Here is a 27,907-nt window from a genome sequence, read left to right on the forward strand (position 1 = left end):
TTCTTCACAATCCTAGGGAAAATTCAACTTCTAATCATTATTTTGATATTTAAAAACAAATAATAAAAAATTAAGTTCTCAGTACTCTTTTCCTGGAAAGTCAAGGGTAATTCCTCTTACATCTGATAAAAACGTAACAGTAGTACTAAGGTTATCTATCTTTGAGAAATTTTGTTACTTAGCATACAATTTACATAGTGAAGCTAACTACTTTAGATGAGTATTACTGGAACCTAAAATATAAACAGGTTCAAACTGCAACTACTTTTATTTGCTACCTTGATTTGTAAAGAACAAACATTTAACTATCATAGAATTTAGGTGTTCCTAAATATTACTCCTAAATATTTTAATCTAGTGAACACCCTGAGAAAGTCTGTGTTTACCAGAAACGTTGAGAATATGTCCATGATGTTGGGAGAAGTGACAGAACTTCATCTTTCCCCCAGAAAATCCTCCCACTTCTCATATCCACATGATTTAATGGACAGTTCAATTCCTCCTCCTCTACCTCTTCCTCCTCCTTCTCCTCTAACATGCCTTCTATTCCCTCTGTCTCTCAGGGACCTACATTCCATACACTATCGTGTCCTTCTAAGACTGGCCTCCTAGAAATACAATAAAAGGTGTGGAAAATGACAAGGAGCAACTAATATGAGACAGGTACTCTGTGGAGTAACTCCCTGTCCTCTGCACTCCCAGATCTCCTCTGGAAGCCACCATTTTAAGACAGAGGGTATAGGACATTAATAAAGAGGAATAAAAGCTTTAAAAACCATGAGGAATGAAGAGAATGAGAGACTTCAACTTTTGAGAGCTCTCTTCCCCTTTTTTCCCTTTAGGTTTTTGGAATCAGGCTCTTTCTTAGGGTCTGAAAGAGCATATTTTATTTTATTAGATTTTAAAGTCTTGAATGACTTAGGTAACAATTCTCACACAAATTCACTGGAAAATTTGAAATGAACATGGTTTATATAAATGACAGATTTATCACTCCCTGAAAAGACAAACAGCATGATAGTTAAATACTACAAAATAGTCTTTAAGTAAAGGTACACTAAAGTATATCTCCTATCAATTCAGCAGAGTAAGCTGTTCTGTCAATCAGATTCCTGCTGCATTTCACTGCCAAAATAGTCAGAAGAATGCGAACTTACTGCTGCCATATCCTTGATAAGTTTAATGATGATCTCTGAGATCTGGGTAGGAGTTGAGCCCTTCATCCACCAATGACTTTCACCTCGTCGGAGATAACTACAAAGAAAAATTAGCTCTTATAATAAAGCCAATAAATTATCAGTAGTAGTTACGAATGAAAAAGATGAAAATGTTATTTCAGAATGCAGCATTTTAGACTTTTAAGTGACTGAATCAATTTAAGCATTTAAAAAGAAAATTCATCAAGCCATCACCCCAAATCTAGCTGTTCAACCCCAAAACAGCAGTTAAGGTGATTTGCATTCCCTTCCAAATATTTCTCTCTTTGCACATTACTTTTGTGCGCATCTTTTAGAAGTACAGTCCAGGGACCACACACAACTTACTTCTAGTGCACATGCAGATAATATGGAGCTTGTGCCAGAATATAAATCTACTGTATCACGAAGCACACTACTATTTAGTTCAACTGATTTTTTTCCTAGCAAGATAATATACAGGAAAAAAGTGATGCAGTGATTAACATTCTCATGTTATCTGCATATTGCCATGGATTGGCTCTACAAGTAGCACTGTTTGAGCTCTCTCTAATTCTCTACTGTTACAATTACAGAACTTCCTTTCATATATATCTTGATGCAAATCTACAAAAGTTTTAGAAGTAGAACTGATAGGTCAAAGGATATGCATATTTAAAATATAGTTAGATATTATTAAACAGATATCAAAAAATGATGCAGCAATTTGTATCAAATGAAAATGCCTATTTCCTCATAATGTTGCCAAAGCATCGAAGATATTTTGCAATGATTTTAATCTGTATTTCTCTAATTAGTAGTGAGGTGTTTTCACTTGTTTACTGTTCTTGTCATTTCTTATTCTTATCAGTTGTTTGCCTTTTTAAAATTGTAGTCATTCTAATATTATGCTAGTAAGTCATTGCCTATTGTATAGATTTAAATATTTTTCTAAATTAGTTGCCTATATTTTAAAACATTTACATATTATCACCTATCAAGTAATTTTCATTTTTATACAGCCAAATCTATAAATATTTTCCTACATGATTTTGGGTTCTGTGTTTTGCTTAAGATCTTTCCAAATTGAATATTACAAAAATATTCTTCTATAATTTGTCCTAGTACAGTTTTAAAAAGAAATGTACATAAAGCTTTAATTGACCTGAAGTTTACTTTATTCCCTCGTTTATTTTTTTTAATTGTGGAAAAAACGTATTACCTAAAACTGAAGTTTACTTTTGTATATGATGAGAGGGAGGTATCTGTAATTTTTTTCGACATGGATATCCAAATATTCTGATATCACATCAGCCTACTTTCTATTCCCCACTGATTGTAAATGGTACTTTTATAATATATATGACATTCTTTTTATGTATGAGCCAACTGTTCATGGATTTTATTTGGTGAGTAAGCTAACAGGGTAAAATTTGAAATTATATCTTAAATTTCTGAATGGTAGCTCACGCTATTCTGTTTTAGTACTAAAATAGAGGCAATAACTAACCTGGAATTGAAAATCATTGGAAGAGTAACTGTTGTAACTCCTTTGCCCACAGTGGTACCAGCTGTTCCTGTGATGGTGGTTCCTTTGGCTTTAAGCTGTACAGTGAGTGCTTTGGCAATGCATCCTAGAAACATGTCCAAGATACCCAGCTTATTCCAGTCTCCTTTCTCTGTTGAGTGAATGATATCACTGATATCTGCTGGGGGGAGGGATTTCACTCCTATGATGCTGGCCAGACGACTAGGGGTTACTTCAGGCAAAACTCTTCTTAGTAAAGAGGTTACCTGGTAAGAAAAATAAAATAAAAGAATTTCATGTAAAGACCGATGGGGTTTGTTTTCTTTTCTTTTTTAGACAGGGTCTTGTTCTATTGTCCAGGTTGGAGTGCAGTGGAGTGACCACAGCTCACTGCAGCCTTGAACTCCTAAGCTCAAGGGATCCTCCCAGCTTGGCCTCCCAAAGTGCTGGGATTATAGGCATAAGTCCCTGCACCCAGTCCCAGGCTTTATTTTCTAATGTACCTAACTACCATTCTGTAACTTTAAAATCTTTGAGAAGAAAAGAAATATGATTTAAACACTATTTTAAATTTTGTGAAGGAAATAAATATGATATACATACTATTCAAATGGTAACAGCAGTGGTAATTACTAACCCAAGACAGCAAGAAAAAACAATACTTTTTCTTTCTGGTGAGGACTAAACAACATTATATATTTCATGATAATATGGTAATCAGTAGCCAGAATACTCTTTATCACAACACATTAATAAAATAAAACATATTTTGCTATTCTATACTCTCATAAACAGTAAAAACAAACAAAAAAAGGAGTAAAATATAGGCCCCAAAGAAAATATAACAAAATAAAAAATAAAATCTATACTTAGGGTCCTTAGATAATTCTCTCTGCATTGCAATTTTTTAACAATGTTTCAGGTAACAAAAGCAATGGAAAGGCTGTGGTGTGATCAGTCACCTGTCTCTGGACTCTAGGTGAGGCTGTGTGAAGCAGCGAGAAGAGATCCTGAAGCAGAGTTAGCTGTTGAGCTAGATACTGCCGGCCAACGTTAGAGCCACTCAGAGCTAAAACCATAGAGAGCAGCTCAAAGCAGTAGGCATCAGAGGAGGCATCTTCATCATTTGGCTGAGAATTGGCATTTTCTTTGCTTGATATAGCATGCTCCCATTCTTCACGGACTCGGGTAGCTTCCATGCGAATAGCTTGGACAATATGAGCACACACCTATTTAAAGTTAACACAGGATATGTATGTAAGTATAATTCACTACTTCTAGCAAAACAAGCAACTGAAAGAACAAGAATGTAAACTGATACTCAATTTAGCATTATTCTCCCAGTTAATTCTCCATCATACGTCATTCTCTTAACTCATCTGAGAAACAATTAAATAAAGCTTGGGGAAACACAATAAAAATGAAAATATTTAAATCAACTACTAAGTACAAACTGATTATATGCAAGTTATTAATGCCTATGCCTACAGTTTAGCACATCTAAAACCAATTGCCACCTTTTATCACCAAAGGCACTTTTATTCTCATGGTTGACCTGTGTTCGTAAGTTGCTTTATAGATGGTATCACAATATTGATATTATACATGACATTTTACAATTGAAAGCAGTTAGGATTCAAGGAAACACTGCTAGAAAGATAAAGCACAAATAAATTCATGTTATAGTTTATTGAAAAGCATAATTAATAGTGTTGAAAGTCAAAACAGTAGGTTAACTGCTCAGCCAACAAACAAAAGAATAAGAGGAAAAGAAATATGGGAAGTGCAAATCAAATCTGACATAGCTGGGTCTTTGCCACCAAATAATAAATCTACCCATCACAAACAGCAGCAAGGTAGGCAGTTAACATTCACAAGCAAAATCTTTAAAATAGTTGAAGGTATGCCAAAATACTCATTCCTGTCTAGAAAATGGCAAGCAAATTCTGCAGGACCTATAAAAAAGCAAGCGTAGAAAAGCCTTCATAAATTTTTCAAAACACTTTATACCAAGCTTGTCCAACCTGCAGCCTGGGGACTGCATGTGGCCCAGGATGGTTCTGAATATGGCCCAACACAAATTCATAAACTTTCTTAAATTATGAGGCGATTTTTTTCTTGCATTTTTTTTAAGTTCATCAGCTATCATTAGTGTATTTTATGTGTAGCCTAAGACAATTCTTTTTTTTCCACTGTGGTCCAGGGAAGCCAAAAGATTGGACACCCCTTCTTTATAACCTAAAAACAAGCAAACAAGCAAATAAACAAACACATACATTAAAAACTAATCAAGATAATGAAATGGCTATTAACCAACCTGTTTTTGTAAGTTAGTCAGCTTACTCCTGCTGAATATGATTCCAACCATATGTTCTTTCAGGTCAGCATCTGATGTTGCCTTTATATAGAAAAAGAAAAAAAATGAAGCTGTCTCTTTAAATAAAATTTGTATATTTGATATTTCAAAGTATCTTGAGAAATAATTTTGTGTATATATTTTTAAAGCAAATTTATTTTAAATGGAAGCTTATAATACTAAGACAAGGGATAAAGTTTGAAGAAATCACTATTGGCCCAAGTGACTATAAAAACAACAAAATCTCCGAGCTTAAGAAATCCAGAGAAGTATATTTTCTTTCCACAAATTTCTTTAATGTTCTCAATTTGAGTCACTGACTAAATATATTTTTAAATTGTAAACATTATTAGTTTACACCCCAGATTTAACTGTTTGAAGAACAATCTGGGAAAATAACATTTGTTTAAAAACAAAGTGTCCTAGCAAAACTCTCTGATAATGGTGGTCTTAAATTAAGCTATTCAAACACCAACAGTCATCAAAGAAATGTATCATAAGAAGAAAAGTAAAGGCTAAAATTTTATAGGGCTTATTATGTGCATGGTACTCACGTGCCAGATATGTATATATACATTAATACATATGTATAAGCATGTGCACGCGCGCACACACACACACACACACACACACACATACACACACAATCTTATTGAATCTTCACAACAACCCCATAAGGTAAACTGTAATATTTTGCCAACTTTACAGGTAAGAAAACTGAGGTAAGAAACTCCTTTGTTTAAGAATTAAAAATGATTCTTGGTTTTACATTTCTTAGGATAGAGAGCCACAAGAGAATGTCCCTTTTACCTTAACAATGAAGAAAAAGCTGATCATCTGTAAAACCAAAACCTTTTTTGGAGCCCATCAGAATGTTGAGATCAGCTACCAGGTATAATAAATTCCAAATAAACAAATCCACTTAATTGGATACTTCAAAACTCTTCTTCTTTCAGTACTTAACAACAACAAAAAAACCAAACCAAAACAAAAACCCAAAAACCAGTGAGGCTCTTAATGACTTGAATATTATCGATCAACTTGAACTAACTGATATTTATAGAACCCCTCGAAGAACAACAGCGGAGTTCACATTCTTTTAAAGTGCACATGGACATTCACTAAAACAGCTACATTATAGGCCAGAACCCAAATGTTAACACTTTTAAAAGGACTGAAATTACATGAAGTATACAGTTTGACCACAATGAAATTAAACCAGAAATTATTCATAGAAAGCAAACAGGAATACTCCCAAATATTTGGGAATTAAACAAGGTGCTTCTAAATTACCCAAAGGTCAAAGAAGAAATAAAAATGGGAATAAGAAAACATTGCGAATTGAATGAAAATTTAAAAAACCCCCAAAATTTGTGAAATGAGCTAATATAGTACTTAGAAGAAAGTAATAGCATTAAATACTTAGATGAGAAAAGGAAGGTCTTACAGTCTACGATCTAATCTTAGACCTTAAGGAACCAGAAAAAGATGAACAAATGAAATGAAAAGCAAATGTAGAGAAAGAAATAAAAATGTGAGCTGAAATCATTAAGAAGCAAAAATAGAGGAGAATCAATGAAACAAAAAGCTGGTTCTTTGAAGGGATCGAATTGATGAATCTTTAGCGAAACTATTCCAGAAAAAAAAGAATGAAGACACAAATCACCAAGAGACATCACTACAGATTCTACAGATAATAAAAGGACACAAGTGTATGTTATGAACTAATCCAGCAACTTAGATGAAATGAACAAATTACTCGAGAGTCAGAACCTCTCTGAGGTTGGGGGACTGCCTGCAAAGGAACATGAGAGAAATTTGGAAAGTGATGTGATTTAAAACTTGGTTGTGGGCTGGGCATGGTGGCTCATGTGTGTAATATCAGAACTTTGGGAGGCCAATGCTGGAGGACTACTTGAGCCCAGAAGTTTGAGAATGGTCAACATAGCAAAACCACATCTCTACAAATATATAAAAATTAGCTGGGCATGGTGACATGCACCTGTAGTCCCAGCTACTTGGGAGGCTGAGGCAGGAGGATCCATTAGCCCGAGAGGTTGAGGCTGCAGTGAGCTGTGATCATACCACTGCACTCCATCCAGGGTGACAGAGTGAGACCCTGTCTCAAACAAAACAAAACAAAACAAACTTGATTGAGATAATGATTTCATTAGTGTACACGAGTAAAAATTCATTGATACAGTTTAAAATGAGAAATTTTTGTATGTAAATTATGCTTCAATAATCTAACTTAAAAAAATTATTCTCTTAAAAATCATGTTGCTTCATGGGCACCCAACTGATAGTATAACCTTTCCTATTTAACCTTAACTCCTCAACATATACTCTCCTACTGTTAGGCCAGCCTCTCTGATCAGTCCTTGCTCCCATTCTCTCTACTAATCTCACTCTGATCCCTTCATTCTCTTTCAGATCTAACTCAAGTCCAATATCCTCTAAAAGGCCTTCTCTGACCACTTCAGGGCACAATGATATCAATGTACTCTGAAAGTCTATGTCATTTGCAATTTTTCCACACATTTAATAATTTGCTTATATGTTATTTTGAATCTTGTTGATTTCTTTTTGGGGGATAAGGGAAATGCAGCAGATTCATAACCAAGAACAGAATGCAAGTTTTTTGAGGGCTTGCCATTCTCACAATTGCTTAGTACAGAGTTGACATTTGCTAAAATTCAGTTGGTTTAATGGGTAGTTACAGTCTTGTAGTCATTCAAATGAGATCTCCAAAAGATGCTGAAAGAAGTTACTGGCATTTAAGAAATCTTATTTTTTCAGACCTCAAACAAAAATATGGCAATGATTTGGATACTACTGTATTAAGAAACACAGGGTTAGTCTGGGGAAATCCTTGAAATTTATCTTTGAAAGGGCTGCCAAGGTGATTATTTGTAGCATTTAAAGACACTAGAATATTGAGACTAGTCAGAGTTGACTTCTCTTTTGGGAAATGGATGAGGTACAAAACTCTTAGGTACAGTGCTTTAGTAAGGACTGAAAAAGTAAAGCAACTGTATTTTTAGAAGAAGTTTCAAGAACAATAATAAAGAGTGTTATTCTAATAAAAATTTACTGAACATGTATGTGATTATATCAGGATGGACACAAAGACCAATTAGACATGGAGTTGGTCTTTAAGAAGCTATGGTTCAGTAGAAGAGATAAAACATGTATGCAGATAAATGTAAGAGAAAAACAAAGAAGAGACACTTATAGATTATTATGAACTCCAGCAGACAGAAAACTGCTTTTTGTTTGGGGAAATCATAAATAAGTTTCATGAAGAAGATAAATCATAAACAAGTTTCATGAAGAAGATAAATCATAAACAAGTTTCATGAAGAAGAGTACTTTTGAGCTGAACTGTGAAGGACAGGGAAAATGGAGGAGGGAAAAGATAAATGATGGGGTATAGCACAGAAATGATTAAGTTAATTTTGTAAATGCTAACAAATGAACATAAAAACCCAAGGTATAGAGCAGATTTTGATGTTACTTAAAATACTAGATAGATGATACAGGAATAATGAATTTCTTTTAGATAGTTCCTTCATTCTCTAAGAAAAAAGATGAACTACATGAAACTATTATTATGTATCCATTAAATATACAGCAATACATGAATTATTTCACTGAAAAAAGAAAAGGGAAATAAATATCTTTAGAATACAAATAAATACATTGTATACTTTTTCTTCTCCTTCAGGTGATGACAATAGTGCCTTTTCCTCTTGTTCTGGTGTAGGTTCAGCATCTCCAGAGATGAGCTTTCCAAATACCTGATGAGGAAGATATGCATGTGAGAAGGACTTAATGACAGGCATTAACACTGTAATAGCCAGACAGCTTATTAGCTGATTCTGCAGGTGTTATAATATGCTACTCTTGCTAATATACACCATTACTCTTCTTAATTATGAATGCAACATGAAACTCAGGTGTTTAGGGCTATGAAAAGAAAAAATGGGCAACATTTGTAGCCAGAAATTTCTGTAAGAAGTTTTACAAAATATTTTGTTACACTCTTAAAATATATGACATCAATTACCCTGTGCTAGAATAAGTCATAGGGACACTCACTTGAGACGTAATAAGTCTGAATACTCGCAGAGTCTCAGCTTCACAGTTCCTCTGTTGAGCCACACTGGCTGAAATCTGGCCAGCTATTTTTGTGCTTTCACCATCTTTCCAGCCCAGGACTTTGACTTGTCGAACTCTCAGTGTATTTTCTGGGCCTTTTAATTCAATTTTGATGATGTGATTATCCCCTCCTGGAAGTTCACTTGTTACCCAGCCAATGTGCCTGGAATCTAGATCAACCTGGTTGAGTAGAAAAGAGGCAGGAACCTGATTCAGCTGGATCATTTTTATCACTGTGCTAGACTTAGCATTAATATCAGCAAGCTCAAATAACAAAGAATTGTACAGAGTAAAGGTTATGAGGTCATTTCACACTGATTATCTTACTTCAACCCTGTGAAGATAAGTGATATTATTTATAGTAGCTATTATACAGATGAAGAAACTAAGGTTAACACTGGTTAAGGGATTTTCAGTAAATGGTGGAATTGAGAATTAAAATCCAGGCCTGATTATCACATGGCGTCCAAGCAAAGTTATATGAGTGAATGGATTACAAATAATTTATATGACTGTACTTTACCTATATCGACTCTAAGTAGAAACATCACAAGATCAGAAAAGGGTTCTTTGCTTGTTTATCCTCACATTAAAGCACCATTTAAAGATAATGTACTTTTAATGTATAGTTAATATGTTTTACTTTTGAACAAAGTTTATATAATATGTAACATCACACCTGTGATTCCTTATTTCACCAAATTTCATTGAGAATATGACTTTTTTTTCAAGGATTAAATGTTAATACACTGTGAAGTAGTTTTTGACATTATTCCCTTCATAAAATGAAAACTGTTCTTATGGCATTTAATAACCAAGAAATGGCCTACAAATATTTATGTGATTTACACAGACATTAAATTGATATTATTTTAATTAATGTCAATTTTCTAAATGGGGTATTAAGTATAAACAAACACAATAACATTGAATAGGATTATTTTCCCAAATTCTTTAGCAATTTAAACAAAATTTATTATATGTTTAATCTAAAATCTTAATTCATTCCTTCAATATGATTTGAAAACAAGCAAGCAAACAAGCAGTTGGTCAACTTTTGTGAGATAAAGTAGCCAGTGAGAAACAGTTTTGACAAAGTGTCACTAACACAAGTAAGGGAGCTTGAGCAGAGTTTCAGACACATGCTTAGATAAAACTTAACTTGTTTGTAGAGTTGGTTTAAACTGATTTGTAACCTGGATATAGCTGCAGTGTTATAGATTTTTCAGGCCAGAGGACAATAACCTATTTTAACTCAAAATATAGGTGAATTAAAGTTTTAAGTGTGAATGAGATCTGTTATAAATTTTAAGATACCCTGAGTCTTTGTTGGAGAATGGCGTACGGGAGACTGTAGGTGCAATATAATCACTCATGACTGGGGAGCATTTAGGACAATAATAGATAAGATGTGTAGCACAGGGATGGTGGTTACTATTCCTACATATAGACCATTTGTCAACTTAATGTTTTATAAATAATTTCCTATAATGCTTTGGTTGTGTGCCAAAGGTGGAACTCAACAGCGAAAGCTGAGAAGAAATTTCTCTCTAGGTAGCAAAACATTTAATGACAAAATTTTAATTACCTGCTTTATTCTGCACAAATCTTCTACTGCTTTGCCAGTTAAGAAGGTCATTGAGGTAACTTTGTTCTGAAATAGACAATTCACAATAGTTATAATGCTATATTACTGCTTCAGTACTTACAGTGGTTTCTCACATTAAGTCTTCTGCCTGTCTCTTACTGTCCTTCCTGATTGACCCCACCGCACCCCTCCAACTAACAATGGTTCCTACAACTTCAGTCTTATTCTCACAAACTCTGTCTTAAATTGTACATTTCAGCCCCTCTCTATGTGCTCTCTCATAGCTTGACATTCCCTCTCCTTATTCAAAGTCTAAATATTCAAATTCCATCCTCATGAAGCCTTTCAACAAATCTGCTTGTCACTTATGTCAGATCCTTGTTGCTATATTCTCATTACTTTTGAAGTATAAAAAGGAAAGGTAACTGAACACACACTTATGAGTGTCACAACGTACCCAGGCTTCCTTATAGATTTGAAGTAGGATATGCGAGAAGAGGTTCTATTCCCCAAGATACTTGCCAAACTAGAGAAGGCAACATTAATGCATTAAATGTCAAACAGCACAAGTTCAATACATGTTCATCCTAGTGCCAAAGACCTTAGGGTTGAGTACGTTTTATGCAGAGCACATCAAGAAATAGATTAACATTAGTTCCTTAGAGAGCTGCATATTATGAGTGCTGTAGGCGGATACAATTCAAATCAATAAATGCTGTGTACAGGCTCTGTGGTAGGCAGGTTGGGAGACATGGAGGTACATAACTCAAGGAAAACATATGTACAGGTTGAGTTTCCTTTATCAGAAATATTTGGGACCAGAAATGTTTGGGACTGGGGATTTTTTAGGATTTTGAAATACTGTATTTGCATTATACTTACTGGCTGGGCATCCCAAATCTGAATATCTAAAACCAGAAATGCTCCAATAAGCATTTTCTTTAAGTGTCACATCTGTGTTCAGTAAGTTTCAGATTCTGTAGCATTTTAGATTTTCAGATTTGGAACGCTCAACCTATAACATAGAGGAAGCCTCTTAAAAAGGAAAGTAGATATCAGCTTACATGCTAGGACTTTTGAAAATGAATACTGTCATGATTATTTCCTCTGAGAAACGACAGATATGTCAAATTGATTGCAATCACTGTTCTGAGGGATAGTATGTCCTGGCTTAAAATGTACCATGAGCTAGAGGTAACTTTGCACTGAACAGTGAGTTCTAGCCACAGAATGTTTTGCTTTGTTACACCTGGCTCTCTAGTAAGATAAAGTAGTTATACCAGTGGAAATTCTTGGGTCTGGGGAGGAAATCACTCATATGATATTAGCTAAGCCTCTTTTACTTATTCAGTATCAGGGAGGAATAGAACCTGCACTGATGTACAGGAGTTGCAGCTTGCTCTGATTGCAGACTGGCCTGCATCCAGGTTATCGGAGACCCAACCCTACCACTGCGGCTCTTCCTCAGAAAGGAAATACACAAATGGCACAGGAGGAGCCAGGCAATGGTTTAAGGGGAGCCATTAATACTGCCTCTGCTGGCCAACCACATCCATTCTGAGGAAAAAAAAATTCTACACAGTACCCTTCTTTAAGAATGAGGTAGAAGAAAGGCAGTCTGGAGGTAGTGCTATTTCTTTCTTGGTTGTTAACATGCAAATAAATAGGACTCTTTTTTCTTGTTTAGTTCCTTTTATAAAGGAATATTTAATTCAGTTGAAACATGATGGTGAACCAGGCTAGGAAGAATATAAATTATGATTATTTGGGACAGTACAGAAACTTATTTTTTAATTCCATGAGGATTGTGAGAAAGAAGTAGACATTTAAGACAGGCCAGGTGTAGTGGCTCATGCCTGTTAATCTTAGCACTTTGGGAGGCCGAGGTGGGCGGATCACTTGAGGTCAGGAGTTCGAGACCAGCCTGGACAACATGGTGAAACTCCATCTCTACTAAAAATACAAAAATTAGCCACACGTGGTGGCATGTGCCTGTAATCCCAGCTACTTGGGAGGCTGAGGCAGGAGAAAAGCTTGAATCTGGAGGTGGAAGTTGCAGTGAACTGAGATTGAATCACTGCACTCCAGCCTGGGTGACGGAGGGGAGAGTCCATCTCAAAAAAAAAACAAAAAAAAAAACAAACTAATTACACTATAGATCAAAGATTATTATTAAGTGCCACCAGAGTAATATCAAGAAGAACCCAACAGAGGGAAAGAGTAATTTTTTAGAGGAGTTACTAAGAATTTCTCTGATGAGTTTGAGAGACCTTAGGAGAATCAATCATCAGAGTTTAAGGGGAGGACTTCCAGGTCAAGGGAAAATCTTAACCAAGGGCATGGAAGCAGAAAACTGTAAAGCAGACTTTCATTTTGCTTAGCTGTAGCCATGGTGCATTTGTAATCAGACCTCTTTTCAGAACTGGAATTCCATAGTGTTCCCAATCATATTAATTTGTTTTTAGACTTACGGTTTATTTGGAGAATACAGCAATGATGTTTGGTTAGCAACATTCCAGCTGATAAAGCCTTTTGCTAAATTTAGAAATGAGGGTGCATGAATACTAACGGTCTGAAAAGAGCTAAAGAGCCGCAAATCAAGTTTGCTTTCTTACCCCAAGGTCTCGGGAATTGTCCACGTGAACAGACACATAGCGAGCATTGATTCCTTTTACACAGTTGATGGTGATGTTCTTAGTTTTGTTTTTATCTTCATCTCCTGATTCCCAAAAGGTTTCTGTGGAGCCATCTGTCAAACTGCCAATCATGGCAGGTCGGCTTGAAGTTTTTATGTCAACAATGCTGGTTAAGTCCTTTAAGCACATTACTATGCATAATTCCTATCAGAAACAAATATAAGTGCTTATTACACTAAAAGGAAATCTTCCATGAAGATAAAACAAACAGATCTAAGATAAAACATAATGGAAGATAGGATCAAAGTGATTATGAATAACTCAGAGTTTCTCCTTTGGTGTACTAACAAACAGGACAGCCAGGATAATAAGGATGAAATGACTGACCTGACTCATAGCTTCAAAGCCAGATTGTATACTGATGCTAAAACTCTCTTCACTATCGCCATCATCTGATTTTGACAAAATATTGTTAATGTGATGAAAGACATTGCTCTGATGAAGGAACTGGTGATCGGATTGCTTGAATTTGAGACTCCAGCACCTAAAAAGGTGATACATAAGCAGGATATGAATAATTATTTTCCAGGAACATCTAAGGAACTCTTAAATGAGCACTCTGTAGCTAATATCTCAAGAAATCTTAATGCTCCAGTAAAATACAGAAATTTAAAAAATTCAGGGGAGAAAATAATTCTTATTTATTTATTTATTTTTTGAGATGGAGTCTTGCTCTGTCACCCAGGCTGGAGTGCAATGGCACGATCTCGGCTCACTGCAATCTCCGCCTCCAGGGTTCAAGTGATTCTCTTGCCTCAGCCTCCCAAGTAGCTGGGATTATAGGCGCCCGTCACCTGCACCCAGCTAATTTTGTATTTTTATTAGAGATGGGGTTTCACCATCTTGGCCAGGCTGGTCTCAAACTCCTGACCTCATGATCCACCTGCCTTGGCCTTCCTAACTGCTAGGATTACAGGCATAAGCCACCACGCCTGGCCTGTTTCTGTTTTTGAGAAATAAAGGTAATTTCTTTGGAACAAGGTACGTTCTAAGGAAAGTTGACCCATTTTAAATATAAACAAATTAGACAGATGAAGTTCAAGGCTACAGATGCAAAAAGGGTAATGAATCTGTTGTGTAAACAAGTGTTACACAACTGTAACAATCCTTCAAATTTGTTAATCTTACGATGCCACACTAATTCATCAGGGTGTGATGTATCTTGTATTTCAAAAATCTTGTGAGGAGGACAAAGAGAAATCTCTCTTCCACTGGTCTTATCATTAGGAATATGGGAAGCCCAATCATTCCATCAACTTATTTCTTGTATTAGAAATTAGGAGAATTTATTTATAAGTGTGAGTCCAGTGCGTGAATCTAGTAACAAGGTTCACAGTGTAAAGGCAATGTGAAATTCTGAACACATTTCAAACTGAAATTGGAATCTGCTGAGCATCTGTGATGCTTCTAAAGGTGATTTTAGTCTGCATATAACCAGGCTGTTTTTCCTAAGATTCTTTTCAAGTCAAAACTCTATTTTGGTATTTGCATTTGAGATTTCATTTTCCCATTCTCTTCTTGGAATAGTTAGGTGATTTGAAATAGGCAAGAGGGGAAAGTGAGGGATATTGTTACAGAGATAATTTAGAGCACTAAGAAGTGCATGAGTCATGTTTAACAGAAGGGCAAACAACCATTAACTAAGAGGAAGGACCATTCTAAAAATTATGACTCTAAGGAGGGAGGCACCATCTATATAATGTAGGGATTCTTTCTCTCTTACTATGTAAAGAGTTTTTTGGAGCATTTCATACTTTGAATATTCCATAAACTCTGTTGTCCAATGTGCCTAGGACACGAGGATACAAATTTACCTCAGGGCCATTTGCTGTAACGAGCTGCCGCTGGGGAGAGACATCATAAGGTCTGAGATGGTCTGAAGCAAGCGGTGAAAGGTGTGCGGTAAAGGATGGGCAGCTTCCCCGGCAATCACTATGTCGGACAGTGGATGTTCACACACTCTTGTGTCTTTCTCCTAAGGCAGAAATCGAAACAAGTTTATTAGTGTATGTGCTGGAAGGAATCTCTTTCACAAAAGACTATTATGTATACTTTAAAAATAGTTGTGTAACAGAAATATAAACAACAAAACCAAATTGTACTCAGAACATATGATAATTTCAATTAATTGTGTTTGTATTATTTTAGGGAAAAAGCTGTAAGTTTAGTCACAAATAAAATTGGCATGCAAATGAATCATCAATTCTAGTGTGCTCACAAATCTACCTGGAGGGCGAATCATATGTATATGCATGTGTATGTGTAGTCTGCATATACATGTATGTATATGTATATGTACACATACATATAAGTGGGTATGTTTTGTGTGTATGTTTATGTATAAAAAAACCCATATGTTTAGAAGTTGGGGTGGCCACTAACACATACAGCATTTTTCCTGTGAATTAGAATAAAAAGCTCCTTTTTGGGCCGATGGACCACAGCTACGAAAAAGAAGCAGGGATTGAATTTCATTTTTCATTCAAACCCTCAGATGGCTCCATTAAAAATATTATCTATGAAATAAATTTTATAACAGGAAACTAACAGAGTAATCCATATTCCCAAAGAAAGGAGATTTCATAACATCAAGAAATTGATCAAAATCAACTGATAAAGCTGGACCCTCAGAGAGCACTAGGTAGGTATGTTGCAAGCATGGCACAGCTAAGCAGGCACCAGCAGGGGGTGGAGCAGGAGGGGAGGGGAGCAGTGCACAGGCAGGAGAGCACAGGCCAACGTGCAGCCACTTGAACAGGACAGCGCTTGCCTGCTCAAGCCAAGTGTTCCCACATGGGAATTCCAGCCCCGCGTCGGCCAGATCTCTGTATCTATGATAGGGTATTCATATATTCATGTATCCTTCTAAGGTGGAAATTCAAAGCAAATTTATCAGCTAATTGAGGTGGCAGAAGTAAAATATCTCCATTTAAAAATACAGCCTTAAAAACAAAACAAAACAAAACAACTGTGCAGGTCAAAAATGTCTGAGGGCTAGAACTGGCTTATAAACTACCAGGTCTTTTCTTGTTTTAATAGGCGTTGGACTTTCTTTTCTGGGGATTTTGGGGAAAAAAATTACCATTCAATGTTTTTTTTAAAAAGTCTTGTTTATATCTTGACATGAAATTTCAAGGTTCATTCAAGCAACTTAAAAAATATGCCTTTCTGGCCAGGTGCGGTGGCTCACGCCTATAATCCCAGCACTCTGGGAGGCCAAGGTAGGAGGATCACAAGGTCAAGGGATCCAGACCATCCTGACCAACATGGTGAAACCCCGTGTCTACTAAAAACACAAAAATTAGCCGGGCGTGGTGGCGCATGCCTGCTACTTGGGAGGCTGAGGCAGGAGAATTGCTTGAACCCAGGGGGTAGAGGTTGCAGTGAGCCGAGATTGCGCCACTGCACTCCAGCCTGGTGCCTGGCAACGGAATGAGACTCTGTCTCAAAAAAAAAAAAAAAAAAAAAAAGCCTTTCTTTCCATTAAACACATTTTCAATCAGATGATTTACCTTTCCAGAAGACATCAGTCATGGTATGGTGTTTCTTCTGTTTGGAGAATACTGTGTATACTGCAGTCAAAATCTATCCTGTAGTACGTGCTTAGAGTACCTTGACTCACTCCACCTAATTGAAACTAATTTCTTCCTTCCTTTGTGATTCAAATAAATATTTCTACTAAAGCACTTACTTTTAGAAAGAAAAATATGATGTCATGGTTATATCATAATGGATCATAAAACACCCTTAGTAAGCAGTGACTGTTTTTAGTTATTTCTGATAATTTGCACATAGTATCTAGGACTTGATCTGTTTAATAACAAAAGTTACTACTATTACAGCCTACCTACCATGATCCAAATTTCACCTCTGCTTTTTCATTTAATGTTTATTATTTTGAGTAGGTAACATACATCCTAATAAAATACTCAAGCACTATAAAAAAGAAACCATAAAAACTCTCCTTGTCTCTACAGCCCTGCTAAGTAGGTGCTCTCCCACTGGCCATTTCTATGACCAGTTTCTTGGACTGTCTATAAATATTGTTCCTTTACACAAATGACAGCACTCTAAACAAACTGATCTGTATTCTTTTTTATTAAACAAATTATCTTTGAGATTATTACTTATTAGATAGATATGTAACGTATGTTATCCTACTACATAGTATTCTGATGAATGAAAACACCATAGTTTATTTCATCAGTCCACTTCAGAACAGCCATTTTGGTTGTTTCCAATCTTTTGTTTTTATATAACATCTGCAATGAATCAACTTGTATATTTTTCTTTTCACACATACATCTATGATAAGGAGAAATTCATAGAAGTGGAACTGCAGAATTATTTTTAATGTGAATTTTGATAGATCTTACCAGACCATTCTCTAAGAAGCTGCTACTCCACAGCAAAGAATGTGTGTTCTTCCATCTTGCTACCAATGTAAGCCCATCAAACTTTTTACTATGTCACTGAGCTAAGTAAAAGATGGTTGCTTTTTGCCTCCCTCTTTGTACATCGATTGATTACTGATATCGAAATTCTGGTTTATTTTGTCTTATAAAGACTGTAGTTTTGTTCTTACAGGGAGCTAGCAGGCCATGTACATTCCATCAAGACTTGGCATTTGACACTGTTAGACTGGGGTTATTTCAGTTTTGCCCTTGATTTTAGGCACTGTCCTTACTCCTAAGGCATGGTCTACATTCCTCAGGTATGGCCTTTCTGGGAACATGGAGTATTCATGCCAGGAGTAGTCATCATACTCACCCCACCTCTGGTTGTCCTAGAACTTCAGAACCCAGCTCTAAAGCTAAGAATCTGTTCCGTTCTTAGCTTACAACTCATTTCTACAGCTAGGTCTCTCAGAGAAATTGCATGCCCAGTCTAATAGTGGCTGGAACGCCAGGGATATTTTTATGTAAAAATTTTAGGCTTCTTTCTGCAGCTCTGCACCACTGGTGCCCTGCTTCTCGCATGCCAAAGTTACAGTCCTACACTGATCTCTGCCCAACACAACTGACATTCTCTGATTTTGGGGCTTACCTCATGTACTTTCCTTCTCTCAAGGATTGTAGCTCTGTACTGGTCACTGCTCATAGCCTATGAACAATTGTTTAAAATATTTTGCTCAGCTTTTTGTTGTTTACTATGAGAACTAATCCTGACACTGGCTGTTTCATCATAACCATAACTAGAACTCTGCCAAACAACAAGTTTTGAGGTGTACTATTACTGCCATTCCATTTAAAATATTTTCTATTATAGTTCTTTGATGCAACTCATTTGGAATTATTTCTTAATTCCCATATAAATATTTTTCTTGTTTTGTTATCTAATTCTTGTATACTAGCAATAAAGACTGAGGACATGGTAGGAAGTAAACCAATTATTTAAAGTTTGTTGAAACTTGTCTTACATACCCAGTAAATAGTCAATTTTCATAGACATTTGGGTGTATCTGAAAAGAATGTGAACAACTACATGCAATGTTTTGTATATTCTATTATATCAAGACTGTCAGTCATTCAAATCTGTGTACGTTCTGATTCTTTTTGTTTGTCTGACCTATCCAGCACTAAGAAGAGTGTTATGGTACTATGCACAAAACAGCTACAAATTCTCTGCCGCTCTTCCCATCAACAGGTAGAGTTTTTAGAGTTTATTTCTCAGTCTTTGAATTACACTGGCTAACAGAAGGTGGCAGAAGCACGACGTAGGTGTTTAGTCTTGGCCATTTTGGCTTTGCAGCTTCTGTGCTCTCTTTCTTGGGTGCTGCTGGCATCTGAACAAACCCAGGCCAGCATCCTGGAGGATAAAAGAGCTCAGGGAGTACCACTTGAAGCACACTATGTAACTGAAACAGAAAAGGGCCATTCCCCTTAGTGGAGCCTTGCTGCCATTGCCAACCCAGAGACTGTGAGCAAAAAACAACTGTTTTAGTCCAGTGAGTTTGGGGTGGTTATGCAGGAACAGATTGCTGTTGCAGATGTATGACAATCTCACATTGTAACTGCAGACTGTCCTATTTTTCCTTGTAGTCTGTCAATTGTTTCTTAATATTTTTAAGACTATAGTATTAGGTAGATACATACATAGAATTGATCTTTTATCATTTTGTAGATCACCATGACATATCATTACTTTTTACATAGTCAATATTTTTAAAGATATGTCCTCATATTTACACTTTCTTTTCACTTCATTGACACTCCATAGCCATTTCTCAGTTTTTATTCTGGAAATGTCTTTGGTCTTGTTCTTCAAAGACCCTTCAATTGAATTGACAGGTATTTTCTTTCAGTACATTGAAAAAAACCGACAGCCTTTTAAACAAATTCAGTCTTTTAACTTGTAATGTTGCTACTGAAAATTAAGCTATTATTCTCACTGTCCCTCTTTTGAAAGGTAGCATTTTTTCCTGTGGCTGCTTAAAAGATCTCTTTCTTTGTTCTTGGTGTTCAGCTAATTCACTATAATTTGCTCACCATGATTTCTATTTATTCTGGTTGGGGTTTGCTGGGCCTCTTGACTCAATGGGTTGTTACCTGTAATCAATTCTGGGAAATTCTCAAGTATTAACTCTTAAATAGTGTCTCTCTTCCATTCTATCTTCTCCTTCTGGGACTCCAATTAGGTAAGTGTTATACATCCTTTTACCCTTCATTATTCTTAGTAACTTGTATTTTTTTATTTGCTTGTTTTCTGTGCTGAATTCTGGATAATTTCTGCAGGTCTCTTATATTTAACCAATTTCTTCACTGACATGCTATAAAATCTCAAAACTGATTGTTTTTTAAAAAATATACTTATATTAATTTTTACATGTTTTCTTTAGTTCTTTACCAAATCTGTCATTCTTTATATTTCTTCTTACAATTTCTTCTCATAAAGTTTCTCACTTATTTCTTTAAGCATGTTAAACACATTATTCTACATTTACATAGATAATCACAACCACTGAAACTGTTGAGGGTCTATTTCTGCTGCCTATTGCTTTTGGTAGTTCTTGCTCATGGTATCTTGTTTCCTTGTGAGTTTTAAGAATTTGACTATGATAATGCTGCTTGATATCCTTGGAAATTATCCTAAAATGCCATTCACATAATTTCAGAGTGCTTGGAAATACGATAAATGCCACCTAGATTATTCTTTCATTTTACAGACATGGAAACTGAGGCCTACAAGTCATACAACTACAACAGGGTAGAAATGAGGCTGAACTCAGGCTCCTAGTGCCTTAGTTCAATGCTCTGTCCATTATATAGGGCTGCTTTTTATAAATCCACGTCTCTTCAAGCTAAACAAGCATTTTTGAATTGCATGTTCCTAAAGAGTATCATTTTTACCACCCAATTTTATAATAATGTTGAAAATGAGATTGAATCTCTAGGTAATAATGCTGTTATCATATATTATATGGCAATAGTATATATCTTCCAGTTGATTGCTTTATGAATGGCATTTAATGAGAAATCAGATGTAACTGTCAACATTTTTGCTAGAGACAAAACTTTCCCTAAGTATTGTTAATACTTTGCCCATAGCACTAAAATATTCTTTTTGCTTTCTAGTTAGATCTGCGAATGATTTCATGAAAAGTATTAGAGTATATGAAGATATAGTGCCAGTTTCTATAAAAAATATACAATCAAAACAAATTAAAAATCTCATTTACCTGTTCTGAATTTTCTTTGTTTGTTTTGTTTTCTTCATCTTCTTCTTCCTCTGGTTCCACTGGTGCAGGAGTCAATGATGCCACAAAATGCCACAGAATATCATGGAGAGAAGTGGTTTGGATGACATTACACAGAAGCCAGTTGAAAGCCTGAATAAGTAACGGTTAAATGAGTTCAACATAAAAATAAGATACATTAATTTAAAAAGTACTCAGAAACAAAGTACCTCCATGGATAAAGTTCAAAGAAAGATACTCGAAAATTTCTTTTCTTAAATTAAAAAAGTAATACCTTAGAGTTTTACTTTTTATTTTTTCTTTTTAAGAGACAGTGTCTTGCTCTGTCCCCCAGGTTGGAGTACAATGGTGTAATCATTGCTCACTGCAGCCTCAATCATTCAGGCGCAGTGATCCTCCCACCTCAGCCTCCCAAGTAGCTGGGTCTACGGGCACATACCACCAAGCATGGCTGATTTTAAAACTTTTTTTGGCAGAAATGAGGTCTCATGATGTTACCCAGGCTGGTCTCAAACTCTTGGTTTCAAGTGATCCTCCCTCCTTGGCCTGCCAAAGTGCTAGGATTATAAGCATGGGCTACTATGCTTGGCTCCTTAAAAATCTGACCTTTATTTCACTGAAAACACACAGAACTTGAAACAGTTAATACTTTGGTGTTTTAATTTTTAAAAAAATGGAGAAAATAATTTATAAAATATATCACCAAAATACCTTTTCAAACCACTTTTTACTTCAAAAATTATTTTTAATATTAATTTATTCAAGCACATTTTTTCCAACGTGCATCTGGATGAACACAAAGCGTATCTCAAGCTCTACGCAAGCAAACATTTACTTATGGTAGGTTATTTATCATACTCGATAAAAATAATGATTTACTATATATAGGCCTCTGATATACAGTAATTCTACTATTTCCAGAGACTGAAGGCCCAGAGAAATTATTACTAGTCAATTTAGAATTACTCTGTCATTTCATTCTAATAAAATGTGATTCTGAGTGTAAAAAGCTTTTAAAAAAAGATAGCCTCAAAATTCAAATAGTAAAGCAATATAGAAATAAATTTCTTTAGAGTGCTTAAACATGAAATTCTAAATTTGTTTATATTCATAAACTTTAGAGTCTAATTTTATATGAACACTTGAAGCTTTTAATTGGCTGTTTTTTAATTTCACACAATTTCTGTTGGTAAAAAAGTGGTATCATTAAATGAATGAATCAGTAATTTCATTAATATACTCATACCTCCATAGCAAAAACTCGACAAGCAGATTTCCGTAGGGCCTGTTTCATTGCTATTTCAAGACCTTCTAGATCATGATGTTGTATAACAAAAGCTAAAACTGGCCACTGGAAATTTCGTTCTCCTTTAGAAAGAGAGCTGTGGGCTGAGATTAGCCGAGAAAGCTCAGGAGACGGATGTCTCAATAGGGAAGAACCAACTTCTATTAAAGAAAAAGAAAATTATTAATTTAATATGCAGTGCATATATATTTAATAATACCTAGCACATTCACTTTAGAGCCTGTGTTGTTGCTTTTTGTGTTTTGCACATAATATAAATCATAACAATTTCAACTTCTACTGAGGAAGAAACCAAGGCTCAGAAAGATTAAGTATGTTATCCACTGAAAACCATACAGCCATTAAGTTGTACAGGTGGGTTTTGAATTCAGAGCTAAATCTAAAGTTTACATTTCTAAAATACTCTAAAAGCTAAGTGACGTATATTCTCTTTAAATGAAATCTATATCTTATGTGTATCACTTTATAAAAGATGGCTTTGTAAGAAACATGTCTCAATAGGAAGTAAAAAATATTTATTGAATGAACCTACAAATTGCTGGGCAATTTTCAGTAGCGTTTTTCTTAGATGTCTGCAATAAGATACTTAATCATCTGACTATCATTTTTAGGCCAAAGCTTCCTTTTAGCAAGTGATCTATCTGATAATTTATCACTGTATTATCCTGTTTTTCTTGGGTTTCTTTAATTATTCTTGAGGTAGAATCCTCAGCCCCAATTTCGGGCTGCTGAAACCAACTGGTCCAGATCAGATCATGTAACTCTCTCTCTTTCTCCTTTTTCTTTCTTTTTTTTTTTTTTAAACTGATTAAGGGCTATTCATATCCCCAAAGTTTTATTATCTACTTAGAATGATGACAGCTACAAGAGTTATAAGCTTCTATTGGGGTGGAGAGATAACTGTGAATGTGTACATCATTAGAACTCCTGGTCCACAAAAGTTTAGTGGAAGGGATAATGGCTGTAACATTTGGCTTAGATACCTAACAAGTAAGATGGTAAAGGTCAATTTATTCTTGAACAATCACTGAATGATCTCCAGATTTCCCTTCAACTGAGACGCAAAATTTAGAGATGTACATTCATAGCTGTGTCACACAGAAGGAATGTCAGTCACACATTAGAAATTACCCTATGCCTTTTCCTTCAAAAATTAAAATTTAAAACTTATCTGCAGATAAAACCATTTTCTTTTTTATCTGTAATAGATAACTCAGTATTCTTTTTTGTCCTCATACTTACCAGTGTCTCCACTGTTAACTCTTCTTCTAGGAATAGCTTTAACTCGTGCAGGTAAAATGGAGTGTTGTTTATCATATTCAGAAGCGACAACTGAGTATGATCTTTGGAAGACAGTTCTCTTTGCAAGATCAGTATCAGTTATGGGACTGGTTTCTAAACTGTAGATGGAACAAGACAACAGACACAAACTCAGAAGAACTGAATGAAATGTAACTATACTTTAATAATGTAGGCAAATATGTGAATCAATATTTCATGTGAAGAAACAAAATCAAAGCCAAATTGACAATCTCTCTTTAAATCATAATTTGATCTTTTCAAATGCAGTAACATTTTGACTGATTTCAGCATTGTATCTTAAAGCTTGTGGTTTTCTTGAATCTACTTTGCATTTTAAATGAAAAAGAAGAAAAGGCCTCTAAGATCCTTTTAAAATCAAAAGCATTGGAGTGGAGTTCATGTGTCATAATATTCAGGAAAAACAGGCAGACATGATCATAAGCGTACCAAATAGAAAGAAAAAGGATATGTACACGTGAAAACCTAATAAAATAGAAAGTAATATTTGGTTCCAAAGTTTTCTTTTGGTACTTCAGTGTTCTGTCAGGTTTCTCACTCCTGGGAAATGCTGCCCAAAGCCCGCAGAGAATGGCTGCATCAAGGTATAATGAGAAGTAATAAACTGATTTTTGGCACAAGTATTGTATTATACTTACACTCTATAAAAGAACTTAATGGTTTTATTCAGGCTTAAGTAAACTAACAGCTTTTCCATTTATTAAAACAACATAAAAACATGTAAAAAGTTATTGAGCGCTATATAATTTCCTTTATTGAGAAATAGAGAAATCCCTTCTCATTTCTCTAAAACAAATTTAGAAACTGTTCTTTTCATGAGCTCCTTTTTCTGTCACCTCAATTCAAATTGGAATATTTTTGCTCACCTTGGGTTCTGGAGTATTTTCCATTGTTAAAATTATGTCAGAAATCCTGCGTATCTTGGTTAAGTTGTCTATTTTCTAATAGGTGGCTAACTGCCTGGCTGTTTTCTTTATTCGCCACTTCTCTAAGCTTATGTATATTCTTGTTTGAATACACTATAAATACTGTACATAACTGATTGACAGTAAATGTCCCTGGATGTTAGTATAAGTTGTTTGGTTCCAGAATGACTAGAATACAGGGAAACATTAATTTAATTCACTTTATAGATGGTGTTACTATAAAGCATAGATACTTGCTTTCAGAGGAATTTTTCTACTAACTTAAAAAAAATCATTACACAAATTTAAAAAGTGACTGTTCTTACAAAAATAATAATGCCTGTGAAAGAATTGAAGCAACACAAGAAAATCCAAAGAAGAAAGCAAAAGATGACATCTGTAATTCAATGGCTACCCTGGGCCATTGCTGCGGAGGCTTTCTTGCCTCCTGTACGACGGTTAGCAACATCCCTGGCCTCTACTCACTAGGATGTCCACTCAACTAGCCCAGCTGTGACAAACAAAGGTATTTCCAAACATTGCCAGATGTCAAAAGGGAGGCAAATATCATCCCAAGTTGAGAACCACAGATTTAATAAATTCATTTATTCATCAACTTTTTTTTTTTTTTAAACAGATGGGGTCTTGCTCTGTCACCGAGGCTAGAGTGCAGTGGCACAACCATAGCTCACTGTAACCTCAAAACCCTAGGCTGAAGCCATCCTCTTGCTTCAGCCTCCAGAGTAGGTAGGCCTGCAGTTATGTGTCACCACACCTGGCTAATTTTTGAATTTTTTTTTTTTTGGTAGAGACAGGTTCTTGCTATGTTTCTCAGGCTGATCTCAAACTCCTTGCCTCAAGTAATCCTCTCGCCTCAGCCTCCCAAAGAACTGGGATTTATAGGTATGAGGTAATGTGCCTGGTCCTCATCACCTTTTTAAATAACTTGAGTTTGTCAAGATGCTTTTTCAATAACTCAAAAATGCCATATTTCCTGGATTATTGTATGTTTCAGAATGTTTCAACCTAACTGAATATAAAATCCTTAGGTCATAGTTTCTTTTCTTTAGGATTTTGTAAACATTGTACTTATAAGGCTTTGGTTCCATTATATTTTCACTATATACTGCATAGTCTTTAAAACTATGCTTTTCACTAATCATTTGATTCATTTGACTAATACACAATTAATCATGGATTTTGTGGTAGAGCTGTGCTTTTTAAGAAAATCATGTTTTCAAGAGCTTTTATATTTGAGTGTGTCTGACATTGGGTAAAACTTCCAAGATAATGTTTTCTTTCTTTTGGAGCTCTGGAGACACTGTTTCATTTTTTCTTTAACTCAGAGTTGCTACACAGAAGCTTAAATTCACAACCTAACTGCTTTTGCAAGATGACTTGTTTATCTCTGCTCAGGTACCTGGAAATGTCTTTCTTATTTCTTGGAGTTTTGCTAACTCAAGGTTATTTCTTATAGTTACTTATAAAAATTTCCTTCAAATCTGGAAATTCAGTACTTTTTTATTTTAAGGATTTAAAAAAATAGTATAGCTTAAGCAAGGTTTTAATTGTGTTTGTTGGTTTTTCTGCTTCAAAGACAGTAGTTATTCTTATTGCCCTGTTTCTCATATCTGTCATCTTTGCTCTCATTGTTATAATCTCTGTCCTTTTTTTTTTTTTTTTGCCCATTGTGATGATCTCAAACCTGACATAAATCTCAAATTTATGTAAATAATTCAATTTGTTGTTCTAAACATTTCTTATTATTAGTTTCATGATGGTGTTGATTTGGTCTTCACTCTGTCCTGTTAGCTTTTTATGTGTCTTACATTTGAACTTTCATTTGATTAAATGTATACCATTATCAAATTTGCAGTACTACAGAGTACTTAGGGAATTTTCTTCTTTTCCTTAAGGTGACTTTTCTTTCATATTGGGTTTTTTCTCTGACGTTTGCATTACATACTATTTATTTTTATTTTGCTAATACTTAAAGTGGGCAGCTCTGTTTCATTCTGTTGTTTTTTCTGATAAAGTAGGAGCAGATTTCCCTAGATTTCCTTTCTTATCATATTTGACAGGTTTTATTCACCTCCCAGAGATGAATGGAGATTTATTTAATATTCTATACCAGGGATTATTCTACCTAGTTGGGTGTCATCTCATTTCTGTATTAGCGCTCCCTGGAACCTCAGACTTGCTCTAACTCAGTACACAGTTGCAGAGAACAGAATTATCTATAAGATTTCCAATTTCTACTGGAAACAATAATCCAAGAAGTTTAAGATTTATTTTCGGTGCCACTGCTCCCATGAAAACTCAAAGTAACCCTTCCCTACTCTGATTTACTAGAGCATTAAGTCGTATCATATAATGTAATCTTTAGTCCTTCATTAAGCTGATCTCTTCTCTCCAACTAGTCTGCCTTTCCCCTTAAGGACCTTACCTTAGTTATGAACACGTATGCTTTTCCTTACTGCTCCAACAGTTAGCAGAGCTGACTCATGGATATATTAAAGAACTTGTACAGGCCTCTTTTCTAGTTCAAAGTCTTTCTTCCACCAAACACTAGCTATTCAACAGACAGGAGAGAACTAAAATACCTTGGTGGCATAGACTTCATATTGCTCTCTGGCTCCTCAAATACGTTAGGACTTGCATCAGGAGTTACTGATATATACGGGGCAGGTACAGATGTTGAACGTAGATATCTCATTTCATCCTGGAATAGGTTGTCATCTTGATAGCCCACAAAATTTTCATGATGATGCCTGTATTAAATCAAACCCAATAACTTAAAAGTATGATGGCCATAAAGATTCTCTCCATTTTTAATCTCCTTCATGACAGGAAAAGCAGCACATGTAAATCATAATTAAAGGCAAAGTATTAAAATAATCGTAGATGTAGGTAGGTGAAAATAAAAGTCCAATAATTTTATTCATTGATATCCAGGTACCACAAACGTTTCAAATTCAAAATTGAACTAATTTTCCTTCTGAGAACTTTTCCATCTTCCAGTGTTTTGGTGAATGATCCCACCAACTATCCAGGTGATTAAGATAAAATATTTCCAATGCTGTCGTAGGCTTAGCCCTCAACCATCGCCATCATTCAAGCCCATAATATTAGGTTTCCTCTCACAGTCATTCTCTCTTCTCATTCCCTATCACTGC

General features: G+C 35.3%; 1 protein-coding gene across 22 annotated transcripts in view; it reads right to left on the reverse strand.

The window, feature by feature from the left end:
• The window catches only part of MYCBP2 (MYC binding protein 2), a 274,498-nt gene that overhangs the window by 19,365 nt on the left and 227,226 nt on the right, over positions 1–27,907 (reverse strand). For 20 of the 22 annotated variants that reach the window (XM_032277409.1, XM_032277423.1, XM_032277416.1 and 17 more), the window contains 14 exons: positions 27,335–27,502; positions 23,749–23,906; positions 22,447–22,646; positions 21,183–21,332; positions 15,319–15,479; positions 13,832–13,988; positions 13,424–13,648; positions 10,809–10,874; positions 9,161–9,400; positions 8,761–8,859; positions 5,021–5,101; positions 3,666–3,932; positions 2,686–2,969; positions 1,158–1,254 (listed from right to left, as the gene is read on the reverse strand). In XM_032277409.1, coding sequence (XP_032133300.1) covers positions 1,158–1,254; positions 2,686–2,969; positions 3,666–3,932; positions 5,021–5,101; positions 8,761–8,859; positions 9,161–9,400; positions 10,809–10,874; positions 13,424–13,648; positions 13,832–13,988; positions 15,319–15,479; positions 21,183–21,332; positions 22,447–22,646; positions 23,749–23,906; positions 27,335–27,502 — 2,353 coding nt within the window. The remainder of the gene's footprint in view (positions 1–1,157; positions 1,255–2,685; positions 2,970–3,665; positions 3,933–5,020; positions 5,102–8,760; positions 8,860–9,160; positions 9,401–10,808; positions 10,875–13,423; positions 13,649–13,831; positions 13,989–15,318; positions 15,480–21,182; positions 21,333–22,446; positions 22,647–23,748; positions 23,907–27,334; positions 27,503–27,907) is intronic. The other 2 variants (XM_032277408.1, XM_032277411.1) reach the window with 1 other exon arrangement.

Source organism: Sapajus apella, unplaced genomic scaffold (assembly GCF_009761245.1).
Source record: "Sapajus apella isolate SASKATOON/1434 unplaced genomic scaffold, GSC_monkey_1.0 scaffold9, whole genome shotgun sequence".
NCBI lineage: Eukaryota > Metazoa > Chordata > Mammalia > Primates > Cebidae > Sapajus > Sapajus apella.